The sequence below is a fragment of the Myripristis murdjan genome, chromosome 15, assembly GCF_902150065.1.
Source record: "Myripristis murdjan chromosome 15, fMyrMur1.1, whole genome shotgun sequence".
NCBI lineage: Eukaryota > Metazoa > Chordata > Actinopteri > Holocentriformes > Holocentridae > Myripristis > Myripristis murdjan.
Window position 1 is genome coordinate 27,617,187 of NC_043994.1, and position 18,308 is coordinate 27,635,494.

The window sequence follows — 18,308 nt, forward strand, 5'->3', positions numbered from 1 at the left end:
AATGACATCCCACCTCCTCACCCCCCCTGGAAACCACCTCCTTTTCCGTGCACACACACACGGATACATCCCAAAATACATCCCCCTTTCCCATCCACCCACCCACCCACCCACCCACAAGGCAGGGTGGGTGACAGGGGAGTGGCTAGTGGTTGTCCAGAGTCTAGTCACCCACAATGGTCCAGAGACACAGAAGAAGAGGAGTGGTGTAGCGTGCAGCTGTAGAGAAATGTACTGGAGTGTTTTCTAATCCACTGGTTCTCAAAGCGAGGCCTGCAGGGAACCCCAGGGGTACGGGCGGGCTGTCCCAGGGTGTTCCAGAGACATGAAGACAAAACTAGTTTGATTTTGCCATTATTTCACCCACTTAACGCCGCACGTATCCATCCATCTGTGTAGCTATTTTGGGCCGTTGGCAAAATTCCTATTGATTACAAGCAGAGAGAATAACGAGAAAAGAGAAAAAATGAGACTGAGAGACAGCGAGAAGGGGAGCCGGCCTCTCCGTGTCTGAATCAATCTCCAGATAAGTATGGAAGATCGATCCGCCACCAGCCCATCTACAGTTAAGCACTTCAGTGGATGTGCACTAATTGTCCTGCTGACATTAATTGTCATTAAAGCGCTTAAAACGGCCTCCCGGCTGTGAGTTACGCCCCTTGCCAAGGTTGCACCCCCATTTGTTTACTGGTGACATCACGGCTCGCTCTGCCGCTAACGCGCGGGTGATCGTTAAATCGGACAGGTTGGCCGCCGCGCAGGACGGGTTTATATTGAGCAACTCTGCCTCTTTAACGAGCGTCTCACACAGATGACATCATCAGGCTCTCCTGGTGTCCCCATTAAAGGGTCAGTATGCATGAGGAAACCTCTTTAAGGAGGAAGATGGTCTAGGTGTGTGTGTGTGTGTGTGTGTGTTTTACATCATAGCCTGCAGCTCTAACTTCCTGAGGGTTTCTTTAGCATAAAGAGCCCCCCCTGCACAGCCACCCCACCCCTCTCTACAGGCTGAATCAATCAGAAACATCTGGCCTAACAAATTGGTTTGAGTGTGTGTGTGTATTCACGGCGGATGTGCATGTGTGTGTGTGTGTGAGAGAGAGTGAGTGAGTAAGTGAGTGAGGCCAAGGTGCATAAGAAAGGAGCTGGGCGGAGGGGAGAGGGGGCAGAGATGGACACACACCGATGCAAGCCTTACACATCCCTGGAAAAGGGGTCGCGACCCCCGCTGCACTCAAACAGCATTTCAGAGTGGTCGGGACAAGGGAAGGGTGAGCGCTTACCTACCACAGAGCAGCAGAGGAGGGAGGAGACGCGGGGGGGGGGGGGGGGGGAGTCAGCGCGATGAGACACAGAGGATAAACACAGATAGGCCAGGATGACAGCCAAATCATCTCATCTGACTCTGTTTGATTGGTTGTTTTCCTCTCAGTGTAATGAATCCTTTAATATCCGCCTGCCAATATTGGCTTAAAAGGCTCTCTCAAATTTCTTAAAACACAAAATTACATTTTATACAGATTAATGGTATCTAAAATATGATCTTATAAAATACACAGCATGATGTCTTTGCTGATAAGGTAATATGGAGGCTATCATCGAGATGAAGCGGGACTGAAGCGGCCTGTCTGGCACTCGGGTCTGAATCGCGACCGTCGGCTTCTCAATAGCTCCTTGTGTTTGCACATCTGCTGCTCCTGATATAGATCGGTACATGGACGTTTAATCTCCGAAGCGATGTATGTATTTTCACATGATCGGCGGGTTAATATGATCCAATTACAGCGGCAAAATTCAATGTACTGCGCAAATTCGAGGCAATCAACCGGTGTACTTGATGCAGACCCGGAGGAAATGTTTGCCTTCAAACGAGTTGCATCCAATCCATTCGGTTGGCCATTCCAGATGGAAAGATGATTTACGGCACCTCTAGTGGCCGAATGACTTATCTGCGTCTTGCTGGCCCCACAGGGTGAAGTCTTTCCTGAGTCATTTGAGCAAAACATTCACCATTCAGCAGGCGTCCCCTCCTCTTCCCTTTTCCATTGAATGGGGCTCTGGTTGAAACGAACAATGCTCACACCTTGAACAGGCCCACTGATTCGAGGGCTATTGTGTTGGAGAGGGAGAGGGAGAGGATCGCCCCACAAGTGGCTCTCCCGCTCTGTAATCATAGGACGCCACTGTCTGCGGTGGGCCTTTATGACTCGCGATGCCACTAACCCCCTATCTCCTCATGGTGAATGCTGAATGACTGCACTACCTTGGCTCTCACTGGCCTCATTTGCACCAGCAGGAGGAGGAGGAGGAGGAAAGAGGGAGGGCGCAGGAGAGGAAGAGAAAGAGAAAAAGAAGTGAATGGCACCATAACATAACAATGCACTTGGAGGCTCGGTCGGCAAACACAGCTGGGCCGGCCACAGTGGAGTGGATAATGAGCCATAACTCTGAGGCGACAGTGGGGAGGGTGGGGAGGGGGGGGCTACTAAAACTACTTTTTACTGTGCTGCACACAAAACGCACACACATGCATTCTTCATATTAACAATTTCTGTGATCGTGCATACACACACTTGTGCCGTGCACTTGCAGCTGTGCACACGCTTCCGCCCACCCGCACAAACAATCCTCACACAAAAATGTAGGCTTTCCATCACTAACCAAACCAAAATACACATTATAATTGTGTCTTAATAATATCTAAAGCTGAGAAGTATACTCCAGCGTTTTAGAGATACTGATTATATAATGATTGAAACATTTTTTTTTGCATCATAATCTTAATTTGAATCATTACTCAGGCCCAAACAAGCGACAGATATGTGACAGATGTACAACTGTCGCTGAAAAGCACCACAGCTGTCCAAAAATTATTGAGGAAACACTGAGGTATGATCCAAACACACTCACCTCAATAACCTGCTTGGAGTCCAACCTGAAGTTGAAGTCCCCAAAGACGAAATATGGCAACTTCTCATACCTCTGGTCTGTGATCCTGCAAGAAAAAAAAAAAAAAAAAAAAAATTACAGCAAATTGTCACTGAGGCCGTTTTAAACGACTGTCAACCTCTCTGTGACGGATCCTTGCAATCTCAAAGCACCTGGAAAATATTCTAAAATTGATCCTAAAAAGCATCACTGCAACACTTAATTCCTGAAAATCTTTATCTCAAAATATCTACAATCTTATCTTGACACACATCACATTCTGCTGTCAGTAAGGCTCTGCAAAAAAAAAAAACAAAAAAAAAAAAAACCATCAACAGTTGACTCCTCTGACCTCAGGGTATTAAGCTCATGAGGGACACAGCACCACCTGGTGGTCAAACCACCACTGCTGGAGGGTTTTCAGCTTTGCAGAGGAAGGGATGTGTGTGACAGTTTATCTTCTTTGAAGTTATGCAGAATAAATCTTATCTGTGGCCTGGACAGTGTTCTTTCTGTATTTCCTCAGAATCCAAAAATTATAAGATGCACGCAAGAGTAAGAAGCAAACGTGGTACAGAGCGAGTGAGGATGACATAAAGTGATTTGACAGAAGTAACCTGCAACTGCAATAAAAGCTGGAATGTGTCTCACGTTGAAATCCTGAGGGAAAGTTTCACATCCCTCCATCAGGAGCCACATCCAGCTGCCAGCATTTTGAGCACATAAACACACACTCCGGCCTGCTGAACCACCAGGACAGCCTCAGGTTAATAAAGTAAAGCACCATCATGGTATACTATTTGTGATTAAATTCATGACTGTCTTAAAATGACTCCACTTTGGACAAACATGTGTTATGCGACTGTAAGCATATTTTGTGACGGTGTTTGCATTTCCTAAATGCATCACTTATACACACAGAATCCCAGTGACATGAGGGAGTGAAAACAAAAGTCTCCCACTGCACCTAAATCATCCCAGCCACAAGGGATGTTCTTTGAGAATCCTATTTTGTATATTTTATTTTTCTTTTTTTTTTTTTTATTATCTTTTTAATTAATTAAACTGGCAGTGAATGGACCCCACTGCAAAAAGATGCACCCTGAAACCTTTTTTTTTTGTTTTTTTTTGTTCTTCTGCTTAGTGTTGACCTGGTGACATTTGCCTTGAGCCCAACAGGGTCTCCAGACTCGCAGGTTTGGGCCAAGAATCAGCAACAGATTTGTACTCCGTCATGGTTCATCAGACAAAATCATTAAGTTCTGCTTTAGTCAAAGAGCTAAGGACCTTCCTGGAGGGGATCTAGCGGATGCACACACTCGTGCTGTCATGCCAAGCCTTTACACTGATGGCAACATATAAAACAGGAATCAAAATCAGGCTTTGTTTCAGAGGGAACGAAGAGGAATACTCTACAAACTAGAAGCATTTAGCTACACTAAATCTAGAATTAATATTTTGTTTGTACTCTTTGCTTCCTAAAGGTCTTTATAGTCCAGCGTGGCTGTATGTCTCCTGTCTTATTAATGTTTTTAATGTACTGCATACATAAAGCTTTTGTAAACCTCAATCTGGCAGCGCAGCGTGGGAGGATTCATTAAGTCAAGATCCGTTCTGTCATGGAAAGCTTCCAGATCTTCAGAACCTTGTCGGACTGCCGGCATCCCAACGATCAGGGGGAAAAAAAAAAGAAAACTCACCTAAGCGACATATAATTAACTCCTATGTCTCATCACCTGCTTAAAAGTGGCTCCTCTTCAGAGCACAGATAGGAAATTAAGGCAGAGATAGTGCAGCCTCTTGTGTAATTAATGATTCAGGATGCTTGGCTCACTATCTCCACTAATCGTGCAGATAAATCTCACGGTGGACTTCCCAGACCCAGATAACAATATATTTATGGGGCCGTAAAGAGAGAAGCCTCTTCTCGGTGGTGGGTCCCGTCTTTGGCCGGCTGTCGTAAAGCATGGCCACTTCTTGTCTACGAGGCAGGGGGAGGGAAGGGCAGGGAAGCAAAGAGGATTGGAGTAAGAGGCTGGGAACACGGCTATTATATTAAATAGAGACTACATAATTTTGTCATCTCATTATATTAAATAGAGACTACATCTTTTTTCATCCCATAGGTTTTGTACGGGGGCCAACATGCAGATGAGAAATGGCATCTGGAATTTGATCTGAAAAATAGCGGCCAAAATGTTTCACTCAATTTTCCTCCAAGACACACACAAGGGCCCAAATTTTCATGGGATGCGCCTGACATTTTTACTCATTTACAAAGTGCTTTCATCTACACGAGACAGTCTGTTCCATCTCTCGCTCTCCGCAGACATGCAAGGGGGAAAAAGGAGCAGCACCGTTGCAAACTGAAATATCCATCATTTGATGACTCATACAAAAATGACTGACAGCAAGAAGTCAAACTTTTTCCTATGATATTGATAGCAGGAGGCTTTAGTCACCGACTGACCACATCACTCTTTAACAGAGCAGATTTGACATATATCAGGCATGAACATCAGGTAATCATTTTTTTGTAGGATGGATACTTTGCTTTATTTGGAGTAAAGGTTTTCCAATGTAAAGAAATTCCTGAAAGAGGTATAAGTAAGACTTTCTTGGTCCCTTGCTGTGAGAGAACCGCACAATCATCAGTGCACCATCATGAACCAAATACTACACAAGTGTCAAGCAGGAATAATTACAACGGTGAACACACTTACTGTGCACTTACTTCACACTTCATCTGATACCGCTTATTATGTTAATGTTTATGCTTGTGCCAAGTGTATACCTACACTACTCACAAAAAGTTAGGGATATTCGGCTTTCGGATGAAATTTCAGGATGAACCTAAAATGCATTATAACCTTTACAGGTGAACTTAATGTGACCTGTAAACTTTTGAATGCACATGTCCAACTGTTCAGTGTTTCAGTACTTTTTGCACAAGTTGCTGTTCTCTAACAAGGAGTTTAACGGCAAAATTCACATCAGGTGTTTGATGCTCCAGCTCATCGAGGTCGTATCATTAGGGAACGGCTGCTGGAGACTGGGGTACCTCAAATGGAGTGGCCTGCACTTTCTCCAGACCTGAATCCCATAGAAAACCTATGGGATCAGCTGAGTCACCGTGTAGAGGCTGGAGCTCTGTACCCCAGAACCTCAATGTCCTGAGGGCCGCCCTTCAAGAAGAGTGGGATGCCATGCCTCAGCAGACAATAAGTCGACTTGTGAACAGCATGAGACGTCGTTGTCAAGCTGTAATTGATGCTCAAGGGCACATGACAAGTTATTGACACTGACATTTTTTGTTGTGGTATATCCACCACTGTTGTTGGCTTTTGTTTCAAGAAATTGTTTGAGATGAGGAAATCACCAGTGTATGCTTCTACTTAAATGCCCTACTTTCATGATATAATATCACTGTAGCGTGAACTTTTTATATTTTCCATAAATTTCACCCAAAAGCCAAATATCCCTAACTTTTTGTGAGTAGTGTATACCCCAAATGCCTTTGTTCCATGACATTACGGTAACTGCCACCTGCACCTCACATGGCAGAACAAACAAGAGAAAATGTTCCTGTGTGAGTTAGAGCTTCTTTTTGTAGTTATTTTTTGCAGAAGTGTGAACCTGAGCGCTTCTTCATGGAAACACATGACGTAAGCGCGGAAACGTCTGAGAGCAAACCTGCTCATGTGGTGATTCTGGAGTCGACCGGAGCCCCTTGGACTCCACGCTGCTCCACTTGGAAAGACCAGCCCATAACCAGATGGTGTCCGGCTCAACACCTCAAAAAACAGCCACGCGTCCTTGACCGAGACTCTGAACCCCGACCAGCTCGCGGTCTGGACGTCATTCTGGATGAGGACGTCGGCTAAATGCTTAAAGCATAATGGCAACTACAGCCTAGCAGTGAGGAAGATTTTGTGTGGGTGTGCATTAGCTCATTAATACACTCAGACTGCCACCGGTGATGTCATTAACAACCTTCCATCCTGGTGCTAAGAGACTCGGCTCTATTCAAACAGGGCTGGCGGCCAGTTTATCCTGTTGTCTGAATGGGGGGCAGTAAACCGGCGGTATACAAGCGTCAGTGCCGTCGTTATAGGTGTGGGAACTCGCGTATCCCTCGTGTTAATACAGCGTTTACTGCACGCCTGTTACCTCTCGGGTGAGGAATATAAACCAGAGATAAATCCAATAAAACTCAATTTGATTTCAATTGAAGTTAGCCGGCAATCTGTAGATGTGCAAACCAGAGAGAATGGCCGCGAAGAGAGAGCATAAAAGGAATAAAGGAGAGAGTGTTGAGACAAGGGTAAAGGAGAGTGTATGGGTCTAAATGAGCGGAAAAAGAGAGAGAAGGCCAGAGGCACAAAAGTAAAGAATGAAACACCGAGGAAAGAGAGAGAGAGAGAGAGAGAGGGAGGGAGGGGGTGTTTAAGGATAAAGAAAGTAAGTGAGTGTATGTGTGTTTCTCCCGAGCCCGGAGGTCTTTCTCCTCTCCGTCCTACAGCTTTATCCCGCTAACAGCCATGTCTAATACCCGCGGCCGGGCTGTTTTGTCTGCTGCTCCAAGGTATCAGCCGCAGGTCAGAAGGTAACACTCTGTTTACACGATCATTTCCTAAAGCACTCAGAGTGACCCGCTGGTGTGAAACTTTTTCGCTTTGGCCTTTGTGGGAAGGGGGGGGGGGGCGCGAAGAATTGCGACATTAGCTACAGCGGACTGGGCGTGAATGAGGCTTGCGGGTGGGGGGTCCCGAGTTGTGGGGGGGGGGGGGTCCTTCGTGACCCCCACCCTCGGAGGGGGCCCCCATTAGCCACGTCATCACAGTTCATTCAGGCAAACTGTAACAGTGTCAGCGACATTCTCCCACAAAGACGCACTTCTTTACACAGTCTATAAACATGCTTTCTCCCGGCCAATTCATCGTGCAGTGACACCCCTGAAAGAGCCTCTTCACGGGGGCTGTCCTCGCCGAGGTGTGTGTGTGTGTGAGTGTGAGTGTGTGTGTGGCGCTGGTGCAGGGGTGTTCATCAGGGCTTCCTAGGGCCCACACAAAGACGGGGGTCAAACGCTAATTTATAACATGGCCCCCGACTCTGCTCCCAGGCTCCTTACACCGCCAGCACAATGCGGCCAGAGCACATTCCCTCTCTCTCTCCGATTTGTATTTCTCTCTCTCACGAACCACACACACACACACACACACACACAAGCATGTCCACAGGAATACAATCGCTCAAGAGCCTTGCAGCACAGACACCGGCAGCATCTCAAACACACACACACAAAAATCTTCCTCCCTAAAAATGACCTCATCTCACCGAGCCCTCGCCAGATTACGGGACATGACTGACAGTCAAGCTGAGTCATAATAGACAGTCCATGCGGGATTATGAGGGTGCGACTGGGGACCATGTCACGATGAGATTGACAAGATGACTTACCATACGCTGGCCGGTCGGATTCGACTCTGTGCACAATAGCTGGGCAGGGCGCAGTCGCCCATTGTAAGTAAATGTTGAGAATTTGGGAGAATGTTAACATTGTGAAGAATGTGCTGGGTGACGTTTGGCTCAATAGGTGAGGGGTGGCGCCTGACAGGACCTTTGACACTGCAGGATGGCCACCCCAAAGCCCCCCCCCACCGTGGCAGCACCCCAGCTCTTCCATAACTCCCACCGCACCCAGAGGAGAGATAAGGGCGATGGGGTAGAAATGTGTGTGTGTGTGTGTGTGTGTGTTGGGGGGGGGGGTGTTTCTGCGGTCACACAGAGGTTAGAGGATAAGCCAACTCAAGCCAACACTACTGTCAACACAGACCTGAGATGGAAATGCAAGACTTGAGTGAAAGCAGTCACTTGTTGTTTAAAAAGTTGACAAAAGACCTTAATGTGTGGAAATTACAGCTCAGAGGCATTCTGTCTGCAAAAAAAAAAAAAAAAGCCTGGAAGTTGGAATAATACAGTTTGTATGTTAAATTTTTTCACCTACAGATGCTGTTCTTGTTGGTGAGATTTCTGCACTGCTTCAGTACTGAATTTCATAAACGCTCAATACTTCCTCCAAATACGTTCTGCAAGCTCAAATTTCACTTGAGCATCACCTCCAGTGGACATACTCATGCAGACTGGAACAGTTAAGAGCTGTGTTGGTTCTATTCATTTTTTTCTGAGGACTGCATGTGGGAACTTGCGGTCCACAGTCCTTGTCTGTGTACATACAGCTGGAGTAGAGCCAAATATTTTACTATTCAAGTGAACTGACGAAAGCTTAGTAATGTAAGAAGGATAGGCAAAATAAGCTAAGGCTTCAGCATATACCTTTTCGGTCAGTGTCTATTGTGTCTATTTGTCTATATGTATATATATATGTACCGTATTTCCCCAATTAATCACCCGGGCGTTTAATACGCAAAATCAACTTGGACCCCAGGCGTTTAAAAGAACCAGGCGGCTATTCGCTGCAGGCCTTTATTTATTTTTGCACAGACCTGCACCAGGCCATTATTGTGATGACAGTTACTGTCCAACATATTTACAGTCAGTCGATTTAAGATTACGGTACACCTTTTTTTCTAACGTTAGCTAGCTCTCTTATTTTGACAAAAAACGGAAGTGCCTCACAGTTATTGTGCGGCTAACGGTTTACTGCTGCAAAAATAAGGTGAATAGCTTTATTTTGGGTTTACCTCAATATAATGCAAATAATCGCTCTGGCGGTTATTCGGGTGGGCATTTAATATGCAAAATGGGTGCAGACCCCAGGCATTTATAAGAACCAGGCGGCTATTTGCGGCCGGGCGATTAATTGGTGAAATATGGTATTTGTTTTGGTTTTCCACTGAAAGGAAATGAAATATTATTTACTGTTTAAAAATATGTGCATAAGTAATTGTCTATTCATGTGTATTTGATTTTTGCAACTTTCACTATCACTATGTTTCGAATGAGAAACACTATCTAGTCAGCAAACTAACAGCTGTAAAATGAATGTTTTGTCACTTTCTGGTTTTATGCACCGCCCGTATTTGCAGCTTCTCATCCATTTTTTGAGCCACAGGAGTCTCCAGTCAGTCCAAGCACAGTGAGGAGAACGCCTGGAGCCAGGTCTACAAGTAGGCTGTGCAACTACCCACAAAGATGAGACACCACGCTGCATCAAAAACCCTGAGCACAAGCTGTTACAAAGCTGTCCAAGTCAAATGTGCTTGATGGTTAACTGTTGCACTGTCATTGTATTGTCAGTTTTTTTAGGTGTTAAACTTGGTATTGGCTTCGAAATCAAAATTATGGATGAACCGAGACAAACTGAGAGGAAGGGCTCGACAGGTAAGATTCATCACCTGGTTGGAGTTTCCCATCCAAACTATTTGTAATCTGAGGTCATCATCATTGAAGCCAAAACATTTAATTTGTATTTTTGCTTACCTGGTTAACTCAGGTAAGCCAAGTCATTTCAGAGGAAAACCTGCACTGGTAAGACCGGTAGCAGAACTAGCTCTAGGCTGCAAATACCCGGATCAGCCGTGTGTATCTGCCCTCCTCCCTCTCACAGGAGCTGCTGCTGCAGGAAAGGGAGGGGTTGAAATAAACAGGTCCACTATAGGCAGAGCGACACTGACTGGGGAGGATTAACCTCTGCTCCCACTGGCCTCCCAGGGTGAGGAGGCAGTGCACAGTCGCACAGTGACGAAACACTCACACACAAACACACCATCGCATGTACACACAGGTTTATCCACTGAGGAGAGAAAAAAAAAAAAAAGCTGTTAAATCTTACTGCCATAAAGTGACATTAACACACAATGCCCTGCAGGTGGAGGAATGAGAAAGTATTTACTTGATGTAGATTTTGCTGCAAATGAAAACATAACAGGAAAAAAAAAAAAATCTGAAGAGGTTTATGCTGATGACGTGAAAAATGCATTGGAAAATATGAGCGTGCAGAGTAATGCATGCAAAAATACACACACACACACACACACTACTCTGGCTAATAAATTCATCCTGGCTTTATGGAGGATCTCCCTGCGATTATCCAGTCCTCCCTCTCCCAGCTCAACATGTCTATTGGCTGGAAACGAGCCGGCCTTTCTCTGCTCTTTCAGCCTGTTGTTCTGGGAAAAGCCTAAAGGGAAACATTTAGATTGGAGGGCTCTTTGAGACGCTCTGACAGTTGACTGATGACCGTCCATAAAATGACAAAGCATCGCTGTGTGGTGGCCAGTGCGGCCCACTGCCTCCCCATGGGAAACTAATTGCTCTGAATTGTTAACGGCAACATTATTTTTCTGCCAATCATTGCTTTTCAATGCCCCGAAAATGAGCATGAAACAAGCCTTTTCAGCGAACAAAACAGTTAAATGTCCCCAATGTTGATCAAATTAACTTCGGTGCTGTGACAATGGACTATATTTGTGTGAAAATAATGGCACGCCACAATGGGGGCCTTTATGCCAGGATTTCACAGTTGTAATGTAAAACTGTTCTCCCCTGAACCGGACCAGCCACTCTGAATGGAGGTTGAAAAAAGAAACAAACTCCAATACACAAAGGGGATTTTTTTTTTTTTTTTAAGGAAGAGGAAAAAAAAAAAACACTGTTGATTTTATCTCATGCTATCATTTCACAAGCTCATTTGGCAGCCATGTTTCCCATCCTCTTGGCTCGGGACGTCCCGGATTACAGCATCCCCTTCATTACATCAGCTGTCTCTGGCACAAGTAAGCAAATTAGCAGGTCTTTCACTGCACAGCGATCATTACCATCTTTATCTCTCTGTGGTATTTCCTGTCACACATTTTAATTTTAATACACCGACGGTGATGAGAATTCCAATACAAATAAATTACAATTCAATTAAACAGAAGAAAAGAATTTCAACACCCTCAAAATTGAAATAAGTCAATAAATTTTGTATGTTGTCTACTCACACATTCCCGTAAACGCTTTACATAATTAGAAAACAATGACCGTCCCACATCAAGGCGCAGCTGAAGTCGACGGGGTAAATAATGTTCAATGCTGCCCCAGAGCTCATTTCTGCAGTTTCAAAGGGCAGGAAAACAGGCAGGGGACGCATTTCAGGCGCAGCTTTGCCTTTGCTCTCATGGAAGTGGCCCACACATCAGCGCAGGCTACAGAGGAGTGTTTTTTTTTTTTGATGTGACTCAATAGTGAGGTCTGGCCCGGCTAAACGCTGTTCCTTCTCAGCATTGTTCCCCTGAGGCCTTGAAGCGCTTTGGAGATAAACACCGTTTAGCGCTTAAAAGGGCCACAGAGGAAAAGGCTTATCAGATGTGTTCTCAATGGGCTGTAAGCTGCATTATTACGCCTGGGCCCGAGATAAGGAGGAGGCCGAAGTTTGAGCCCGGCGGCGGAGCTCACTCCCCGGGCCCGCCGCGTGATCAGGCTCTCGCACCGGCAGCTTCACAGATCTCAGCTGGTGGTGTGTCCAGCAACTCCCCCCCTCCCCGAACTGAGAGATTAGAGCTCAGAGAGAGAGAGGGAGAGAGAAGGAGAGAAGAGGGAGGGAGGGGGAGTTTGGCTTTAGATATTCACCCTCTCCCTTTTCCTGCTCTGCTTTCTGGGGGTAGGAGTCAGAGTTAGGACAATGGCCAAAAAGATGGTTCCCAACCAGCCGCTGAATGGAAACACTGTTGGTGGTAGCGCTTCATTCAAAGCGCGGCCCGGGCACATTGTCCTCCCAGATCGGCGGAGGAGAATGGAGTTTGCTGGTGGCTGCCAAAAGGTTAGCAGCCCCTGTGAAAGGACCGACCCATTATTCACTGCCCCTTACAGAGCCCAGGGACCCTTTGTGCTCCCCCTCCCTTCACTCTGCCCCGCCAGCTTTTTCTCACTCTGGCGCTCCGGATCTGCGCCCGACTGTTTCCCCCTAAAGTGAGCGATTGAGGCACGATGCCCCCGCTGTCCCACCCCTCTTCCCCTAGCATGGGATACCAGGCTGGCCGGAACATATAACGACCTCCCCGCCATATACCACCTACCCCTCGTCCACACCCCTTTGGTGAAAAGGGCAGAAACCCCTTTGCTATTGTCACCTTTTAATGATATGGACCAGAATTAACAGCAAGGATACCATCCCCGACACAAGGGGATTTAGAAAGAGGGAGCGTGGAAACTGCCACTCAGCCAAAACAAGCTCTATTCAATCCGCTCCGCCGCCCTGCCAAACCTCGCAAACTCCGCCATTTGGGCCTATTTACAAGGCGACTTTTAAAAATAAATCAACCTCGAGAGCGTGACGAAAGCGGAGGAAATACGATCAAAACCCTGAATGTAAGCAACAAGAAAGGTCCTTTTGAAACTTCATTACGCCAGTAAATCCAGGTAACTTACGGCGCAATAAAAAAAATCGCAAAAGCTGCCATATTCCTAAAACACTCCCACTTCCCTGTCCATTAAAGGCGGACCATTCTTTCATCAAATCAAGAATGAAGGAGGGGGGGAAATATGATCTCGGAGAGAATACGTTAAAAAGCATCTCATAATTCACGTGCGTCAGAGGGCCCGGCGATAATATATGCCACCCATATATGCATGTAGTTATTCAAAGTGGAGGCGGTGGGAGCCACGCCGTGCATTCAGATGCCATTTGAATGGGAGGTCACCCACCGCGGGGCTGGTACGAGGCTTTTATTCTGTGTTAGCATGGCCAGGTAGGGAGCAGGGGTTGCTCCACGCACTCCATCACTCGGCTCCACTGTAAATGGATAACCCATAAATCACATTAGCATGGCCCGCGAACGGCTGGCCTGGCCTGTTTGCATAGCGGCTGTCTCGACGCCGGGTGAAAGATTCTTTATCGGGGAGAGAGGTGCGAAGCTGCCGCCTCACAATGAAGGAAGAAAGGGTTAGACGAAGGGACGGAGGCGTGTTTGGAAAGACGGGCGCCGCGAGGTACTGATGTTGTTTTCGGGGTTTGGCGGGGAGCGGCGGTGGTGAGAGAGATGGAGTGACAAGAGAGCGGCTCCGGGGAACGCGACGCTGAGCTGAATGTTGAGGAGGGACGGGTGGGCTGAGAGAACAGAGTTGGAAAAAAGAAAAGAGAGGGAGGTGAGAGGAGGACATATGGATGAGCTACTGCAACAGAGGGAAAAGGGAAAAGGTAGAGAGGAAGTCAAGACTCAAAATGGAGTGAACAGAGCGAGGAATAAAGAGAAACTCCCACCACCAGAGCCATATTTAACCGTCCTGTTATGTTCACATTTTTGAACATCTTTCATGTTTGGGGTCAATTTGACCCCAGCAGTTTAAACTTCCACAAAATTATTATAACTAAAATTGTTATCAAAGTTTATGTTTCAACTACTTTATGTTTCTTTGTTGATTACCTAAATAGCCCTTTGAATAAAACATAACTCCTCCCCACCCCCACTTATACATCCAGCATTCCTATTATGCGACTATGGAAAAATATTCAAATCAGCATAAAATCTCACTGATTGATCTAAAATTGGAAAGAAATATTAATTTTTGGTGTTTTAATGGCTTTATATTATTTCTAAGTAACGATTTTTGTTATTTATAACCAATGCGTTACAAAGTGTGTACAGGACATTGAAAACATATCATCATGTCAATTTCATGTTTACCCGGTACTGCCCATTACATTAGGAACACTCATTAAATATGAAGCAAAAAAAATGATGTTAATCATTTATTTAGAGACGTTAAACATTGGCTGGGGTCAAATTGACCCCAAACATAATAGGAGGGTTAAAAGATCCTTCTACCTTTCAACCAGGGCACACACACTGAGTGAAAATGCACAATTAAGTTGTGAAGCCGTCCCGTTTAACAACAGAAAAGCTTTCTTCAGTACAGTAAAGATCCGACACTTGTAGAGGTTCATTTGCATCCAGGTATGGAGGAATGATGTGCGCTCGCACGGACCGACAGACCTGAATTTGCCTCCTGATATCTAACATGATCATGGTGAGAAAAAAAAAAAAAAAAGAGTGCTGGAGGAGAGGTAGATAAAAAAAAATGAGAAGAGAGAGGTGAGGAAGTGGCGGCGTCTCTCATGTGTACCTGTCTAAGACGTAGCCCAGAGCCTTCTGCCTGGTCCCGGAGTAGACCGAGGGGCTTTTCTCCCAGGCCACCAGGTTGGAGGCATCATGGAAAAGGTGGATGTTCACGAGGTCAAAGGCACTGGGACGAAAAGAGGGAGGACGAGTGTGAACACGTGCAAATATATTAAATATCCAAAGACTGTAACATACAAGATACAACAATTCATGGCTTATAAACACTTGTTATGGAATATAACTACAATTATTAACTACACTTTCTTACAAAACACTATCATCTTAAACAATAACAAACAGTAAAAATGATGACAAACTAATATTAAATAGTTTGTCTCATTACAGAGGAAGCCAGAGCAATAAGACGTGAGTGAAGGTATTTTATGGCTAAACCCTCTTGGAGACAGAGATCTGTGAGTGTGGGCTTCACATGGGCTCATGTGCGTGAATCAAATAGTCTCTGGAAACGCTTTCTATACTCTGATTTAATTCACCGACGTGCCAGGTGGATGGGATTTAGAGCCGCACGAGTGTTTTTAGACACTAACAAGGAAGTCTTGGAGAGTCGATGTAGCGTGTTTTTCTGTAACTGACAACGTACACGAGACTCTTTGATTTGTTGGGATGCAGGAAAAATCACCATCACCAATTTTTTCCAACCGCTGTTTAGTCCACTGGCCTGAACAATGCTAATCTACCGCTTTTTGAATGTGTCCTCTCAGGGGGACGGCGAGATATCTCAATGTGCGGTGATGAACATCTCCCCGCTTATCTTATCAATCAGGGGTGTTTTGTTGGCGCAGCGTTCAAAGCAAGACGCCCGGAGGGATTGATCTCGTCTCGGGGGATTTACTCTGCAAGACACGTGCCGAACAAATGAATACATGCACGGCCTCCGCTATCTCTGTCGCTCTCATCTCTGATCCCATCTTCCTATTCTTCATCAGCCTCGCTCGCTCCCTCTCTCCTGTCAAACGCCGTGGCCCTATTAAACGCTTACCGTTTCAGCTCTTTAGTTCTCATGTCATCCCTCTATTAGATTACAATCCCCTCTTCCACCCCCGATCCCTCTCTCCCCCTTCTCTCTGCACACTGGAAGCCAACGTTTGTATTCATCCCGTACACAGGTTCAATTGCATGTAATGTTTTTTGTCATCTGTCATATGCAACTGCTTGACTAATGTGATTAGGACTAATCCAATCCCTGCTTGCCAGTGTGGCACACTGTCCAGAGAGGACTCAACTATCTTTCTAACTCTTCCCTCTCTCTCTCTCGGGTCTGTGACAGCCGCCGGGAGACGCGCCGCGGCTCGTCAAACCAGACGAGACAGACACGCTCAGATCTTCATTTCCAATCCAAACGACGCAGCCGTAATGATACGGGGCTGAGCGGAGAGACGAGGTGGGATGTGTCGTTTATGGTGGGCGGTGTAATAGCGGCTGATTAAAAGGACTCACCAGTCAGCCAGGGCCCATCGAGTTCTGATGAATCCCTTTCTGGACCACTTGCTCTGCAGAACAGAGAGACACACCACAGACATTTAATTAAGCATGGAAATCGTGGAATTCGACTTTGATAAGGTTTCGCCGATCATCACAAGGGAAGCTGAGAGAGACGATGTCAAGTGACATGCAGGGAAAAGAGATAACACCGTCCACTTTTTATAATTAACAGCTGAGTGTCCATCTAAATACATCCATGCAAATTGCAATGCATCACAATCACAATCACAATTTATGGAAATGCAATATCCTCGATATTGAATAAAGGTTATTTTGTCAATAAATAACGATCTAAACATATTTCTTGAATAATAATGACGTGTTTTCTGATGTAGCTGCATTACACAGCATGGTGAGGAATGCGGTTTGCATGCTTCGACGCAGCCGACAGAGATGCACCTTATCCACGTTCGATCTTTTGACACAATCCAAACGTTTATTTTGCTCTTGTCACGCGAAAACCATGAATCTCCAGAATGTCAGCTTGTCGGGAATAAAGACAAACAGTCCTGATTTCGGCTTGACGGCTGCATTTTTCACTTTATCTAATTAGTTTTGAGGAGGCTTCACCACCACAGAGGCTGCAGCACATGCAGGGTTTTCACTGGACAACACTGGGAAAGTCACTTGACAGCTGCATGGAAAACAGCTTTTGAGAAAAAAAAAAAAAAAGATGTTGCAAGTACAATAAAGCCCTGGCCACAATATTGAACTCCCAGCTTGTGTTGCTGAAAGCTGCACAAAACACAGCCTGCAGCGGATGACCCACAACATGCACGGCTAACATGACGCTTTTTTATCAAGTCTTGAGTGAGTTATCCAATCACAAGTCCAAAGATCGCCCTCAAACAGCACATGATTCACCATCAAGCTGGTCATTAAATGAGAGACAAATTGATGTTGCGAGTGTTCTCATTTTGAATGGATAAATACGGCTCTTTCCCCTCTGCCTCTCTCTTTCCGTCCATCTCTCTCTGATTCTCCTAATGGGGAGTTAACTGCGGTGATGAATAAACTAATTACGGGCCAGGTCACATAATTACAAATTGACTAATTTTATTTTAAAAAACTCCGATGCAAATTAAAGGGCTGAGAGGTATTTGATTGCGCCTCACATCCTTCAATCTGCATTAGTACAAGATTAACTGTATCAAATTGAATTACATTAGCATACTTGAATTAATCCATACTGCCTTGGCAGGATGTATGGGCCCAATTATACCTCCGTGTCCCAATATTGTGACTTTGAAATGAGTATGTACTCGTGAGTGTGCAGCACAGGCACACAGTGTTTTTACCTCGGCGTCTTCGCTAAGAGGAATTAAATCCGTTAGCGCCACCTTGCAGCTTAAACGACGGATGTGACGTGAAAAAAAAAAAAAAAAAAAACGCATTTTAAAGAGGCTTTTTAAAAGACAAACGTGACACCACAAGGAATCAACGACCTCCCGGGTTCAGCGATCACATGTTTGCGTTGGGGAAGTGTTTACACTGCAAAAACTCAAAATCTTACCTAGATTATTTGTCTTATTTCAAGTCAAAAATGTCTTATTTCTAGTCAAAATATCTCATTACACTTAAAATAAGACATGATCACCTCAGAAGTAACTTGTTTTTAGACAGTTGTCTCTTGTTTCAAGTGAAAATTTGCTTGTTTCATTGGCAAAATTTGTTTCTTGTTTCTAGCTAATTTTCACTTATTTCGAGTGAATTTTCACTTTTTCCACTGGCAAATTTTGCCAATGAAACAAGCAAATGTGTGTGTGTGTGTGTGTGTGTGTGTGTGTGTGTGTGTGTGTTGAGACAGTGTGC

At 45.3% G+C, this 18,308-nt stretch overlaps 1 protein-coding gene across 1 annotated transcript in view; it reads right to left on the reverse strand.

Annotated features, from left to right (window-relative positions):
* inpp5a (inositol polyphosphate-5-phosphatase A) overlaps positions 1–18,308 on the reverse strand; it is a 169,009-nt gene that overhangs the window by 41,679 nt on the left and 109,022 nt on the right. The window contains exons 7-9 of the mRNA XM_030070722.1: positions 16,452–16,504; positions 14,998–15,117; positions 2,911–2,995 (exon numbers count right to left, since the gene is read on the reverse strand). Coding sequence (XP_029926582.1) covers positions 2,911–2,995; positions 14,998–15,117; positions 16,452–16,504 — 258 coding nt within the window. The remainder of the gene's footprint in view (positions 1–2,910; positions 2,996–14,997; positions 15,118–16,451; positions 16,505–18,308) is intronic.